The sequence below is a fragment of the Varanus komodoensis genome, unplaced genomic scaffold (assembly GCF_004798865.1).
Source record: "Varanus komodoensis strain SLA01 unplaced genomic scaffold, ASM479886v1 scaffold1, whole genome shotgun sequence".
Taxonomy (NCBI): domain Eukaryota; kingdom Metazoa; phylum Chordata; class Lepidosauria; order Squamata; family Varanidae; genus Varanus; species Varanus komodoensis.
The window spans coordinates 7,076,336-7,089,514 of NW_025335268.1; the positions used below are offsets into that span (position 1 = coordinate 7,076,336).

Below are 13,179 nucleotides of genomic sequence, written 5' to 3' on the forward strand. Positions count from 1 at the left end.
TTCCAGGCACTGTGACTTGGGTTCGTCTGCTCCATCATTCCCGAAATTTCACAGCTGCCTCAGTACCGACCCCGACCGGACCGGCCCTCCAATTGGCCATGAAAGTGACCCCGCCTAGGTCTCCAAGATGGGTCACGCCATCCTTCCAGTCTTCTCCCAAATGCCGGGACATTCCCTTGTTGGGATCAATCTCCAACGGAGAAATTTGAGACTCTCTGCCAATGGCTCGCTCACCAACTCCCCAGCCGTCGCTTGAGCCTTCTCCGAGACCTGTTCCTCCGCAGGTGCGATGCCAACAGTGTGCCTCTGTCCAACCCTCGGAAGAATGGGTGCACCCGCCCTATAGGCCATCTCACCATGAGCCATGGGATGATTATCCACCTTACGGCTACTACCTGTCGGTGCGTGAGTGTGCCCTCTCTCCGGCTCCGAGGGACGCTCCTTTGACTTCCAGAGTGACTCAGTCCAGGTGTCCCACTTCACCTATTGATTCCTCCTCTAGTCTCCCACCCCACTACAACTCAGATTCAGAGGACTCTGAAGTGGCGTCTACATCACCAGACGCGGTGATCTCCACACAGGGCCCCAGCTCACTGGAGGAGCCCTATGTGAATTTTGGGGAGTTTATGGCGAGGCTTATGAGGTCACTCGAGATCGAGGCCCAGCACCATTTCGATCCTAACACAGTCAAGTTTTATAACATTATCAAGGGTGAACAGTCTGCCGCCATCATTTTGCCGCTGATCACTACCCTTCGCCAGGCAATGATGGAACCGTGGAGCTACCCTAACCAGCCTCAGCCTACTTCACACCGATATGAGTTTATGTATCGAGTCCGTGAGCAGGATATACCATTCCTCCTGCACCATCCCAGACCAAACTCAATTGTCGTTGAGTCCTCCCAAGGACGTGAGTTGAGGGGACACACTACTCCCCATGACAAAGAGGGTCGTAAGATCGACATGCTAGTTCGCCGGATCTATGCAGCTACAGGGCTTGGCCTCCATATTTCCAATTATGAGGCCACGCTGGCACGGTACCAATATTTTCTCATACAAAAATTGGAAAATATTACTGCCTCAATACCGGACCAGCAAAGAGACTTAGCCTGACTTTTCATCAAAGAGGCTATGCAGGTGGCAGTCCAGCAGCTCTCCATGGTGAGACACCATGTCGATTCCAACTCAAGGGCCCTTGTCAGCACCATAGCCCTCTGTCGTCATGTTTGGTTTTGAAATTGCAATTTTCTAGATGAGACGAAGCGTTGAATTGAGGACATGCCCTTTGATGGTTCCGGGCTCTTCAATGCCAGGACGGACCACAAGATGAAGACTATCCATGAGTTGAGGGTCACAGCTCGTCAGATGGAAGTTCCTAACCAGTTGCGCCGTAAGTGGTCTTGGTCTCGTCCGTCCTACAGATATCAACCCTATCCACAATTCGGGGGCCGTCAACAGTTCCAACCATGCCAACAGCATCGGAAGCAGCAGCAACAACGCTTCCAGCAGAACTGTCGTTGTCCCAACTCTGACAAGCGTCAGTGTTGACGGAATGAGCGAACCTCTCCTCTTCTCCTTAACTCACCTTTCCCTCTTCCTTTTGGGGATCAGCTGTAAAGTCAACTCCCCATTTGGGAGTCCATCACATCTGATCAGTGGGCTTTATCCATCATACAGCATGGATACAGAATTGAGTTTGATACTGTGCCCCCACCGGGACTGATCCGATTTACTCCTTGCTCGTTGGTCCTCGTCCACGAAGTTCAACAGCTTCTTTGTAAAGGAGTGATTCAACAGCTTACACACTCTGAGGGGCTCCACAGGTTCTACTCAAGATATTTCATGGTCCCCAAGCGGGATGGCGGTCTTCGTCCGATACTGGACTTACGTGGCATCAATAGGTTTATCAAAACCAAAAAGTTTCAGATGACCACCCTTCAAAATATCCTTCTGTTGCTTAGGAGAGAGGATTGGTTTGCTTCTCTGGACTTGAAAGATTCCTATTTTCACATTGCCATTCACCTGTCCCACAGACGTCTTCTGCGATTCACTGTTGGTTCCAAACTGTTCGAGTTTAACGCCCTTCCGGTTGGACTGGGTTTTTACGAAATGTATGGCCCCAGTATGTGCGCATCTTTAGCTCCAAGGCATTCAAGTGTACCCCTACCTGGATGACTGGCTAATTGTCTCCCAATCTAAGGAAGGCCTTTGGTCATCAATTCAAACTATTTGTTCCCTCCTGCACAGTTTGGGACAATGTATTAATCATGAGAAATCGAGCCATACTCCTTCACAGGTCATTGACTTCATTGGAGCCCATCTCGATTCCACACTGACGAGAGCCTTCCTCCCACAAACTCGACAGGACACTCTCTGTTCATCGATCTGTCGAATCCACATAGACAGGACTGTTCTGGCACTCTTGGTGCAGAAACTTCTTGGCCACATGGCCTCTACAGTATCCACAGTTCCCCACACCAGACTACAGATGAGACCACTCCAGTTGTGGTTCAACGCACTGTTTCAACCTCAGCGAGACTCGCCTCACCATCTTCTCTGCCTTCTGTCCTCTGTCCTCAAGACCCTTTCATGGTGGACCATGCGGCACAATCTGTCTCTGGGCATCCCGTTTCGCCCGCCTCACCTGACCTTGACTCTCTTTACCGATGCCTCCCCTACCGGGTGGGGAGCTCTGTGTGCCGGTCTCCGTACACAGCGCACCTGGGACCGTCAGGAATCCACCAGACATATAAATTACCTCAAACTCCTAGCAGTTTTCAATGCCCTTTGATTGTTTGAGGACACTCTTTGGCGACACGTTGTCCAAATTGCCTCCGACAACGTTGTCACTGTATTCTATATAAACAAGCAAGGCGGGACGAAGTCTGTCCCCCTGGCCTGCTTGGCGATGCAACTGTGGGACTGGTGCATCCTCAGGGAAATTACCCTCCTCGCGGTTCACCTGGCTGGTACTGACAACGAGGAGGCTGATGTCCTTAGCAGGCAGATGTCGACGACCCATGAATGGGAACTGGATCGTTCAACCTGCCATCGCCTCTTCTGGACTTAAGGCTCTCCGGACATAGACTTGTTCGCCATCCACACGAACAAGGTGTACGAGATGTTCTGCTCTTGTGCCGGCATTGGCCCAGGATCGACGGGGATGCGCTCATGATCTCATGGACAAACGTGTTCTTTTATGCATTTCCCCCGATTCCGCTCATTATGAGGGTCCTAGCCAAGATTGTCTATGACTGTGCCACAGGAATCCTGATCACCCCCTGGTGGCCCCATCAACCATAGTTCCCTACCCTTCTCCACCTGTCTGGCAGCACCTTTCTCCGCCTGCCTCTCATACCTTATAACTCAGCAGCGTGGAGCTGTTCGCCACCTGGATCTCCCTTCACTCAACCTCCCAGCCTGGGTCATTCGATGATCCACGGGGATACTTCAGTACCGGTGAATCCTGGGACTTCTGTACCTGCCCGACACCGTCCCGATGCAGCAGCTTCTTCTTCGCTACCGATAGGCTCCTCATCAAACCCAAGCACTCTCCATCCTGATATCCAGTTCATTCTTCAGTCTGCCCTAAGACCTGCAACTCACCAGTCTTATGCGGCTAAATGGAAGTGCTTCGCATCCTTCTCTGAATCCAACAGTTTTGTTGTCTCTTCGGCCTCTGTTGAAAATATCCTTCAATTTCTCTTATAACTCTATCAGTCGGGACTTAAACCATCTTTCATTAAAGTTTATGCATCTGTGATCTCCCACTTTTGGGGGCAGGTGCAGGGATCTTCGGTCTTCTCTCATACCCTCATACTACGATTCCTCAAAGGTCTGCAGAATCTCCAGCCACCAATTCGACCAGTTATCCCTACATGGAGCTTTTCAGTTGTCTTACAGGCACTTACTCGACCTCGTTTCGAACCCCTGGCAACTACTGACTTACGTCTACTTTCTTGGAAAACTGCCTTTCTGGTCGCAGTCACATCTGCCAGAAGGGCTAGTGAACTTTGCGCACTGCGGATAGATCCGCCTTACCTTAACTTTCATAAGGAGAAAGTCGTTCTCTGTACCGATCCAGTGTTCTTATGAAAAGTCATGTCTCCCTTTCATATTAACCGGGAGATTGTGTTACCTGCCTTTTTCCCTTCACCTACTACACCAATAGAATCATTGCATGCTCTTGACAATCGTCATTGCCTTACCTTTTACAGGTCTTGCACGGAGTCCCTTCGCAAATCTAACTGCCTCTTTCTTAAATACTCGGGCTGTGATAAGGGTTCTCCTGTTGGTTCGCAGAGACTTTCAAAGTGGATCATGCAGACCATCGAGCTAGCTTACCAGCTCGCCAAACTTGACTTACCTGTCATGCCCAGAGGGCATTCCACAAGGACGGTAGCTGCCTCCTCTGCTTTCACCTCTGGCATTCCAATCCAGGACATTTGCAAGGCTGCCACTTGGACTGCTCCTTGCACCTTTGCCAGGTATTACCGCCTTGATGTGCGTGTTAGACATGATTGCTCCTTTGGCCGGGCAATCCTTTCTTCTGTTCTTCATTAGCGACACTGCCCGCCTCCGGGCCTGGGAAGCTTGTTGATCACCCATATGTGTGATGCACAGAGGCCATGACGAAGAAAGGCAGGTTGCTCACCTGTAACTGTCGTCCTTCGAGTGGCCATCTGTGCAGTCACACAACCCACCCGCCGGCCCCGCTCGGTGTTGGCGAATGGGTTTATATTGTACCAATTTTTTCTTCTCCTCGATAATGGTTCAAAAAAAATTTTTTTGGGTCCGACAGTTCACTGTTATATCACTCGCTTCTGCGAGGGGGCGAATGGTCAGTCTCCAGTTGACTGAGGAAATGGCAGGCACTCCGCCCTTTTATACCATGCGGGGGGGGGGATGCGGAGTTCCTGCCAAAACCGTTAAGCTTTTGAATCTTTCTGGCCATAGGCACTGCGCAGGTGCATTACCCATATGTGTGACTGCACAGATGGCCACTCGAAGAACGACAGTTACAGGTGAGCAACCTGCCTAGTTTAAACACTTATTTAAGGTTACTTGATGTCCCTACACAAGTATAATTTACAACATTTTTGCTGCTGTTGCAGAGAAGGTATGTTTAATTACAAAGTGTCTTGAGAAATTCCTTTTAAACTCATTCCTTATTGAAAAAACCGATTCTTTGTTCACAAAGAATGTTAAACTGCAAGTAAGCTCTTTGACTTCCTTTGTGTTTCATGTAGCCTAGCAGGGACCCATCATCACATCCGTGTAAGTTCTCAGTCAATCCAAAGAGAACTCAGTTTTGCTGTTAGATGCCATGCCAAGTAAAGATATATATTTAAAGTGATACAAGTTACTGTGGCAAACATTAGCAGCATGTGCCCACGAAAACAATGGCTGTATATCAAAAGATTAAATGCAAGCATTGAAGCAAATATTGGCTACTTGCAATTCATGTTACTTGCACAACATAAACTTAGGAGATAATCTTCTTAGAGGTATCTGGACCCTTTTAAGCTAGAGACTCTGAAAAGGACTCCAGGATAGACTCTGTTTTCATTCTTTGAAGCAGCTGGTAGCAACTTTAGTTGCCGAGAGAAAAAAGTGTGTCTACCAGGGAAAGAGCTTCAAGGCTCCAATCATGGCTCAAGGTCATTGTTGTGTCCAACAGGCTGGACCTTTGCTTGGTCTCTTTGCCTCTTTCTGCTACCACCTTTGCTGTTGATACAGAACCATTTTATCTCTCTTGGAAATACCACTGGGCAGTGTTCCCCCAGGACCGTCTTAACAGCATTATGGGCCCCGGGCAATGCAGTGTACTGGGGCCCCTACGACAACTACAACTAATGTTAATTTTGGAAGTTTTCCAATTTTGCAAGGGTTAACATACACAGATTAGTATGGGGCCCATGGGCAAGTGCCCATCAGGCCCATGCGTTAAGATGGCCCTGTGTTCCCCATCTTGGCCATGGCAGTTAGCTTTAGCAATTCATTAATGAGCCCAGCCATGTGACCACCTGAGATGCTGGTTTCTGTTGGGTGGAACAGGTTGGCAATCTCAGGAACATCTCAGAGTCATCTTTCTCAGCAGACAACATAATCTGAAGGGACAACACTAAAGGGGTTCTTATGCTGTTACTGCTTCATAATAAAACTAACCATCATAATCATAAGTTATTTTGGAAAATGTGCTCCCTCCATTTTGAAAGGACATTGGACATTTCAAAATGCCTTTACTATTTATTTGTTTAAATATCTAAGACTTGCTTCTTCTGTATGTGCAGAAGCTTGCAACAATATATAACCACCAATTACAAGTGGAACCATGTTTATTATTTGCAAGCCTATCAAGAACAACTGAAAACATGACAAACAAGATGTTCTTAAATAGAAATGATTGTATTTATAAAAAAAGATGTGCCATATATAAATATAACCGTTTCATTTTTAAAAACTTTCTACAGAATTTCAGAAATGTGCTTGTGCAGATCTGTGTTAATATTCACAAAAATGTATCCGTCATAATTGAAAAGTACTTGAAGGAAACGAAAAGGCACTACTACATTACTCCCAATAGTTACTTGCAGTTCATAAACACTTTTTCAACCATATTAAAGTCAACAAAAGAGAAGAATCTGAGCAACAGGTAAGAAAATACACACACACACACACACACACACACACAAAACAAACAAACAAACATATAACACACAAACTACTGAATTTTTGTTAACTTCGACATTTTGGTGGCTGTTGACCAGAAGATAGATTTCTGCGAAATCATGCCTTTTTATTTCTAAGGCTAGGCACATTAAAATTCCTGTTTGAGTTATATTGCTAATAACATTCCTTTTCCATTTATATTGTTAATAAAGCCATGTCTTATATTTAGTGGCCGGAAAATTTTACCACGTGCTCCATAGCAATTGTAGCTGAAATAAAGCAGCAGAGCCTTCCTACACTTTTATATGCAGCACCAAATCCTGGAATTCCTCAGTATGGGATATTTCTGGGAGAGGAACCCCTATAGAGAGTCAGACCTTAAACTCTGTCTAGACTAGCTGATTTCCTAGCCCATATTTCTGTCTTATCCCTGGTTTAAGGTCTTGGGTTTCAACTGCCTCCCTCATATTTGGTAGTAGAAGAGAGGAAGAGCTGCATAGCATTTCTACCCAAAGCTCTAGCTGCTTCCTCTTAGAAGTTTCATGTACATTGGGTTTAATGTAAATTGTTACAATTTATGGGGAACAAGAGAAAATCTTGAGGAAATGTGGTCCTCAATAGAAAAAAATGTTGCCTACCTCAATCAGTATCATCCAAAACTGCCTTGTGCTGACATGACACTGCCCATTCCAAGACCTTACTTAGAAATACTTCATTAGATGATTGACCATAGTCAGGAATCTAGATCTAGCTTCTTCAATAGTGGTTTCACTACTGCGTCCTGATATGATTTTGCAAGTCTAGCCTGAGCAGGTCTCATTAGTCAGGAGGGGCAAAGATCTAAAAAGGAGGTGGTAGGCTTAGCAAGCAACTTATCCATGTCCTTACAGAAGGTGAAAAATGCCAATAGATAGTGCATTCGCTATACCTCTCTCCAGTCAAACTGTAGCATTTAAGTTAACTGGATGTGAACAAGTGAAATGGTCTCTCATGTTGCTGTTACTAACTGAGCAGGTTCATACCAAGACAGCCAGTTTTTCAGATAGTCAGACTTTAATTATTTAAAGTTTGAAAAGTTAAAACTGACATCTTGAATTGAGCCCACAAATCAGTTGTCAGCTAGTGTGGTTCTTTCAGTATTGGAATGATATGATCATGGTACCATGCAATAGCTGCCTAGCTATTGCAAATTTTGTGCCAGATGGAACTTCCAGATGCTGTTCAAGGATAGCCCTATAGAAATGCATTGCAATTAACTATAACATAACCAAGGTACAAGTGGTTGTTGCCAGATGAGACTGACTCAAGAATGGCTGCATTTGGCACACCACAAGTAATTGTGTGAACAGATTTCTCATTATTACTGCCTTATGAAAATCCAGTGATGGTGTAGGAACCTGAATCATCCCAAGTCTTTCTGAGAAAGATCTCATCCAGAACAATTTGAATACACAGGCTAGGCAACAGTATCTCTGTCTTCTCTGAAATTAATCTCAGCTTGTTGACCCTCATCCAGCCAACAATTGGACTTAGGCAATACTCAGGCAGTATCAACTGCTTCTGTAGAATTGGACAACAAAGAGTAATTGAATTGAATGCCAGCATACTCTTAGAATCTCACGCCAAAGTTCTGGAAGACCTCTTCCAGCCTATGATGCTCCTAGATCCTACACTATTACTGGATTTTCAAAAGGCAGTGTTGCTGAAGAGTCTGCACGTAGCCCAATCCTGAGGGTCTTTGAAGCTTGGACATTTAATGTTTCCATAAATGTTGTGCTTAGCTGGCTGTCAGTGTGAGGTAGCCTGCTTACCTCAATGACCTAATATTGAGGTAATATTGACCTAATATATTATATATTAAATGACCTAATATAATATTTGACTAACTTATGTAACAGAGAAGTCCATTCTCTATTTAGATTCAATTTCTTTTTAACTTGTAGAGCTTGCTATAATTCTGGACTGACCAAAATCCTGGAAGCAACCTCACAGATTACAGACATGCAAGATGAGTTATTTGTCCTTGGTCCTCAGATAGAGAAAAAATCAAAGGTATGTTTTAATTTAGAATTGTATTTTCCCTTTCAAACTATGAAGTATCTCCTATCAGGATTTAGGTCAGAATTTAAGCTACATTTTATATAGATTATGAGTATGGTCATTGAAACTTATAATTGGAGGAGTCTAAACTGCATAAATGGGAAAGAAAAATTAGAGTAAATTTTAGAGCATAAGAGAAATCTCATTTAAAAAGCTTTGTTTGATGTATTATCACTATGAGAAAGATATATTCAGTTTTAAGAATTATAAGGAAAAGGGATAAATACAGCAGGTGGCGTAATGTCATGTTATAAATAACCAAGAAATGGAATACTATGAATTGTTCTAGTTGCTCAGTTTCTAAAATAAGATGATACAGGGATGTGAAGAACAGCTAAAGTGCCGGGATTGTTGGAATATCTTTCTTATAAAGAGGAACCAATGCCTGGGGTTAAGGCTCCCCAAACAAGGTATTGGAACCCATGGTCCCATCACATCTTTGGTCATCCAAGGCCCTTTCCATCCTTAGCATCTGCAAAGAAGATTGAATGTGGTGTTGGAGGCCTTGGCAGAGCAGTGCAAGGGTGCCTATCCAGGGTCCTGACTTTTTAAGTATTTGCTGTTTTGCAGATACGGATGAAGCTTTCGCATTTACTGCTTCACTATTTAGATGCTGAGTTTAGCATAGACACTTAATAAAGCAACAACTCCTGAATAGTATGAGTGGGAGATGTCCCTGATGGCTGCTTTGCTGGATTTGCAGTGAGGTCAAGGCAGTGATGGACATCATTCCTCACTTCACACACTCAGCATTATGCTGAAACAGGACTTTGTTAGCCACAGATTTAGGGGAGACAAGGGGAAGTATTTCTTCACACAATACAAAATTGTTGTTGTTGTTAGTTGTGAAGTCGCCACAAAATTTAGTGAGAGCCATGAGCTTGGTGGTGTTTGAAAAATATTTTTACAATTCATGCATGATGGATGTATTAAATGGCAACTGAAAGGTAATATATGCCCTTGATTACCAGATCCTGGGACAGATAACAGGAGATGGATGTTTCCATCATGCCACGCGTATACATTTTCTAAGTGTGCATGGCTCTTTACAGTTGGAGTCAAAGTTGCAGGATACAAGGTTCTCTTGGTCTGATTCAGCAAGGTAGCCCTCATGTGCTTACTGTGCATGTAATGGGCTTGCTATTTGATATGTAAGCCATTTGTTCTGTTTCTAGAAAGCTAGGGGTTGGATCCAAGGTCTGCATTCTGTGAATGGAAGGACCCACTCATGGAAGTTTCCTACACTTGTTTTTCAGGTTTTGCTTTATGGCAGCACATCCATTCAACAGCGTCCCTAACAATCTGTGTAGGATTTTCAGGAGGCAGGAGGAACTAGCATGGGGGAAAAGGGCCTGGAAGATCCTAAATGTGGATCCATCCCTAGATCAATTATTGTTTCAGAACCTCTATGATAAAAATATTGGACTAACAAGACCTTTTTCCCACCAGGAAATAGAGGAACTTGTGGAAAGGCTTCACAAAGATGCATTAGTAGTAGAACAAGTTCGAACTATTGTTAAGCAGGATGAAGAAACCATGGCTGCAGAAACACGCATTGTGGAAGAGTATGCCGAGGTATATCATATTTCCTTCCGTTTAAATTGTAACTTGCTGGATATTTGCATCTTCTTTGCAACATGAACAGCTCACTGAGACCACTAATCAAATGCTAATACTCCTGCAGGATAGGGGATGAATAGAGTCTCTTCTATAAAGTAGCTGGTGTGGTGTCCGAGAGATATGATTTTTTATCCATCCTGAGTTATGATCTTCCCCTGCAGGTTCTGTGTAGTTGGGGATGTGTGCTCAAGCTGCAGACGACTGGAAACAAACATTCTAAAACTCTTGTTTTTCTGAACACAAGTCAGAGTGTTTTGCACCCCATAGAAAAGGAAAAAAAGGTTCATAAAGAAGAAAAGCATCCTATAGTACAGAAAGGGTTATTTGTTCAAATATATCTTGTTACCCTAAGAATCAGCCTCTAGCTTTTCTTATCATATTTTAATTTATATAGCAAGTGACAGAAGAACTTAATGCTGTGTTGCCATCTTTGGAGAAAGCCCTCGCTGCTCTTGATGCACTCGATAAGAATCATATTGCAGAAATTAGGTAAGTATATTGCTGCTGTTGCTTGGTTGCAATTCAAATCAGCCTACAGTTCTCAGTTAATATTATGTATAACACAAATATCCTCATTTTTCAGTTTTACACATTCTGACAATTTAAGAACACTGCATTTCAAAGCACTTTCCTATTTATCTCCATTATGGTAATTTGCAGTGCAATTCTATGGCCACTAAACAGCATCTAGACTACCATAAGATTTTTCAGAGACCCAGCTATGCAGTTTGAACACTCTCAAGTACAGTTCAGTCTCCTAGTAGTACCTTAGCTTTCCTTCGCACTCAGATAGCCGCCTTCTAAATGTTTTGCTCATCAGGAGGAGCACTGGAGCAGCCTTCCCCTCTGCATTCCTCCTACCCTGCATAGGAGAATTGCAGGCTTCTGGATTCAGTTGCACCTCAATGTTAGTTTGTTGGGGTTTGTTTTATTTTTTTATCTGTAAAGGCTTTTGAAGAAAGGGAAGCAAATGGTGCTCTCACCAAAGTTCAAAGTGACTTGGTTGTGTAAACAGATTCGTGTTTTTTCGCACAGCTTGATTTTGTCATGAACAGGCAGCTAGCATGACAGCAACATATCTTGCATGCAATTCAAAAGGTACTGGGCATGATCAAAAGCCTTGTGTATATGGCATCTGTCTGTTCCCCCAGTTTGGCCTTTCCAACTTTACTGTTCTATGATTCTGGAATTACTTGGACACTTTTAGGTAGAATATTTACTTTGTGTCAAGGACATTAATTCAGTACACACAACTTTTGCAAGCTATATCTGCACTGTTAGTTCATTGCTGGTTTCTTCCAATCCACAGCAAAGACTGATATATTGACAGGAGCTGTTCATTAGACACCATTAACAGAATGGGTTCCTTCCAAACTGTCATACAGTTTCACATTATACGCCTACACAGGACTTGCACATATATATTTCAGCTATTTACACTAAAGTACAAACTTCTCCTGATTCACCAGGCTACAAATATACATTTCATCCATCAGTCTAATGTGGCCTATCTGTTAACAATCACTTTTGGATCACTGCAATCAATGCCGTTGAACCACGCTGGAATAATAGACCATGTGGTCTTCTAGGGACACAAAAATTGTATTGGATAATGTTGCCACATTGTGACAAAAGTTGTTGGGGTGATCTCTTACAAAAATGGTGTTGAATTTTGCACATTTGCACATTTCATTTTTTTCTTTGTATCATACAGAGTATATACTCGCCCTCCTCCACTGGTACTAACTGTTATGAATGCAGTTTGTGTTCTTCTTCAAAAGAAACCTAATTGGACAACAGCAAAATTACTACTTGCAGACCCTGGCTTCCTAAAGAGGTTGGTTACCCTTGACAAAGATAACCTACCAGAAAAGGTAATGGAAACATAGATGCCCAGTAGATTTGAATTTGTTTCTTCTTTTGTATATGCAGGAAAAGTGAGCTTATCTCTGGAACATAGCATAATTTTTATCCAGAGATCTGATATTGTGCAGCTCTTATTTTCCTCTTGAAATGTAAAACGTATATGAAAAGAAATGGTTTGGCTGTCCCATGTGGTTGAATTGTTAACAGCAGAAATAGAATATTCCTTAGTCTGGTTTTGTTTTTAAAAATTGACTTGGAGAAAGGCACTCATTTTTAAGCCCTTTAGTATTTTATGCTACAAATTATAGGATACTACTACTCTGTGTCCTATGTCCTATATTCATAAAGACACAAAAGCAGCCACCTAATGGCCCAGTTCACATATACTGTAGCAAAAAGACATTATGGCTGCATTTTCTTGTTGGGTTTCTTGTTGTGGCAGCTACCACCTTTTTCAATACTGAGGTGCAGTAAGAATGAACCATAGCTTATTGTTTATATGAACCTGGGGCTGTTTGGGTGGTTTACAGACTAGTCAGAATTCATGGACTGTTTTAAGTTGTGGGTGCTCAGACCATAGTATTCTCATAGCCAGACTGGTTTCCTACTTTAGTTACAGATTTCTACCCAGTTCATCATAAACTTAAATGTCTACCAGAAAGATTGCCTTGTCCCATGTGAACCTGCCTGTAGATTATTAACATTATTAGAGGCCTTTGTTTTGTCTCATCAGTTGAAGTGGTTGAGGGCCATTTCTGTGGCAGCATCTGAGTTGTGGAATTCCCTCTCAAAGAAGTTAGGCTAACCTCATCCCTGATGGCCTTCAAACAAGCAGTAAAAATGTCTATATGTATGGCTTTCAGTGAAGTTTAATTAAAATATCCTTTGGTGCTGCTTACAGATGTACCCTTCTGCATATGAG

At 43.3% G+C, this 13,179-nt stretch overlaps 1 protein-coding gene across 1 annotated transcript in view; it reads left to right on the plus strand.

Annotated features, from left to right (window-relative positions):
• The window catches only part of DNAH14 (dynein axonemal heavy chain 14), a 174,927-nt gene that overhangs the window by 112,845 nt on the left and 48,903 nt on the right, over positions 1–13,179 (plus strand). Inside the window, 5 exon segments of the mRNA XM_044450129.1 lie at positions 6,473–6,654; positions 8,615–8,723; positions 10,221–10,346; positions 10,786–10,880; positions 12,106–12,265. Of these exon segments, the coding sequence (XP_044306064.1) occupies positions 6,473–6,654; positions 8,615–8,723; positions 10,221–10,346; positions 10,786–10,880; positions 12,106–12,265 (672 nt within the window).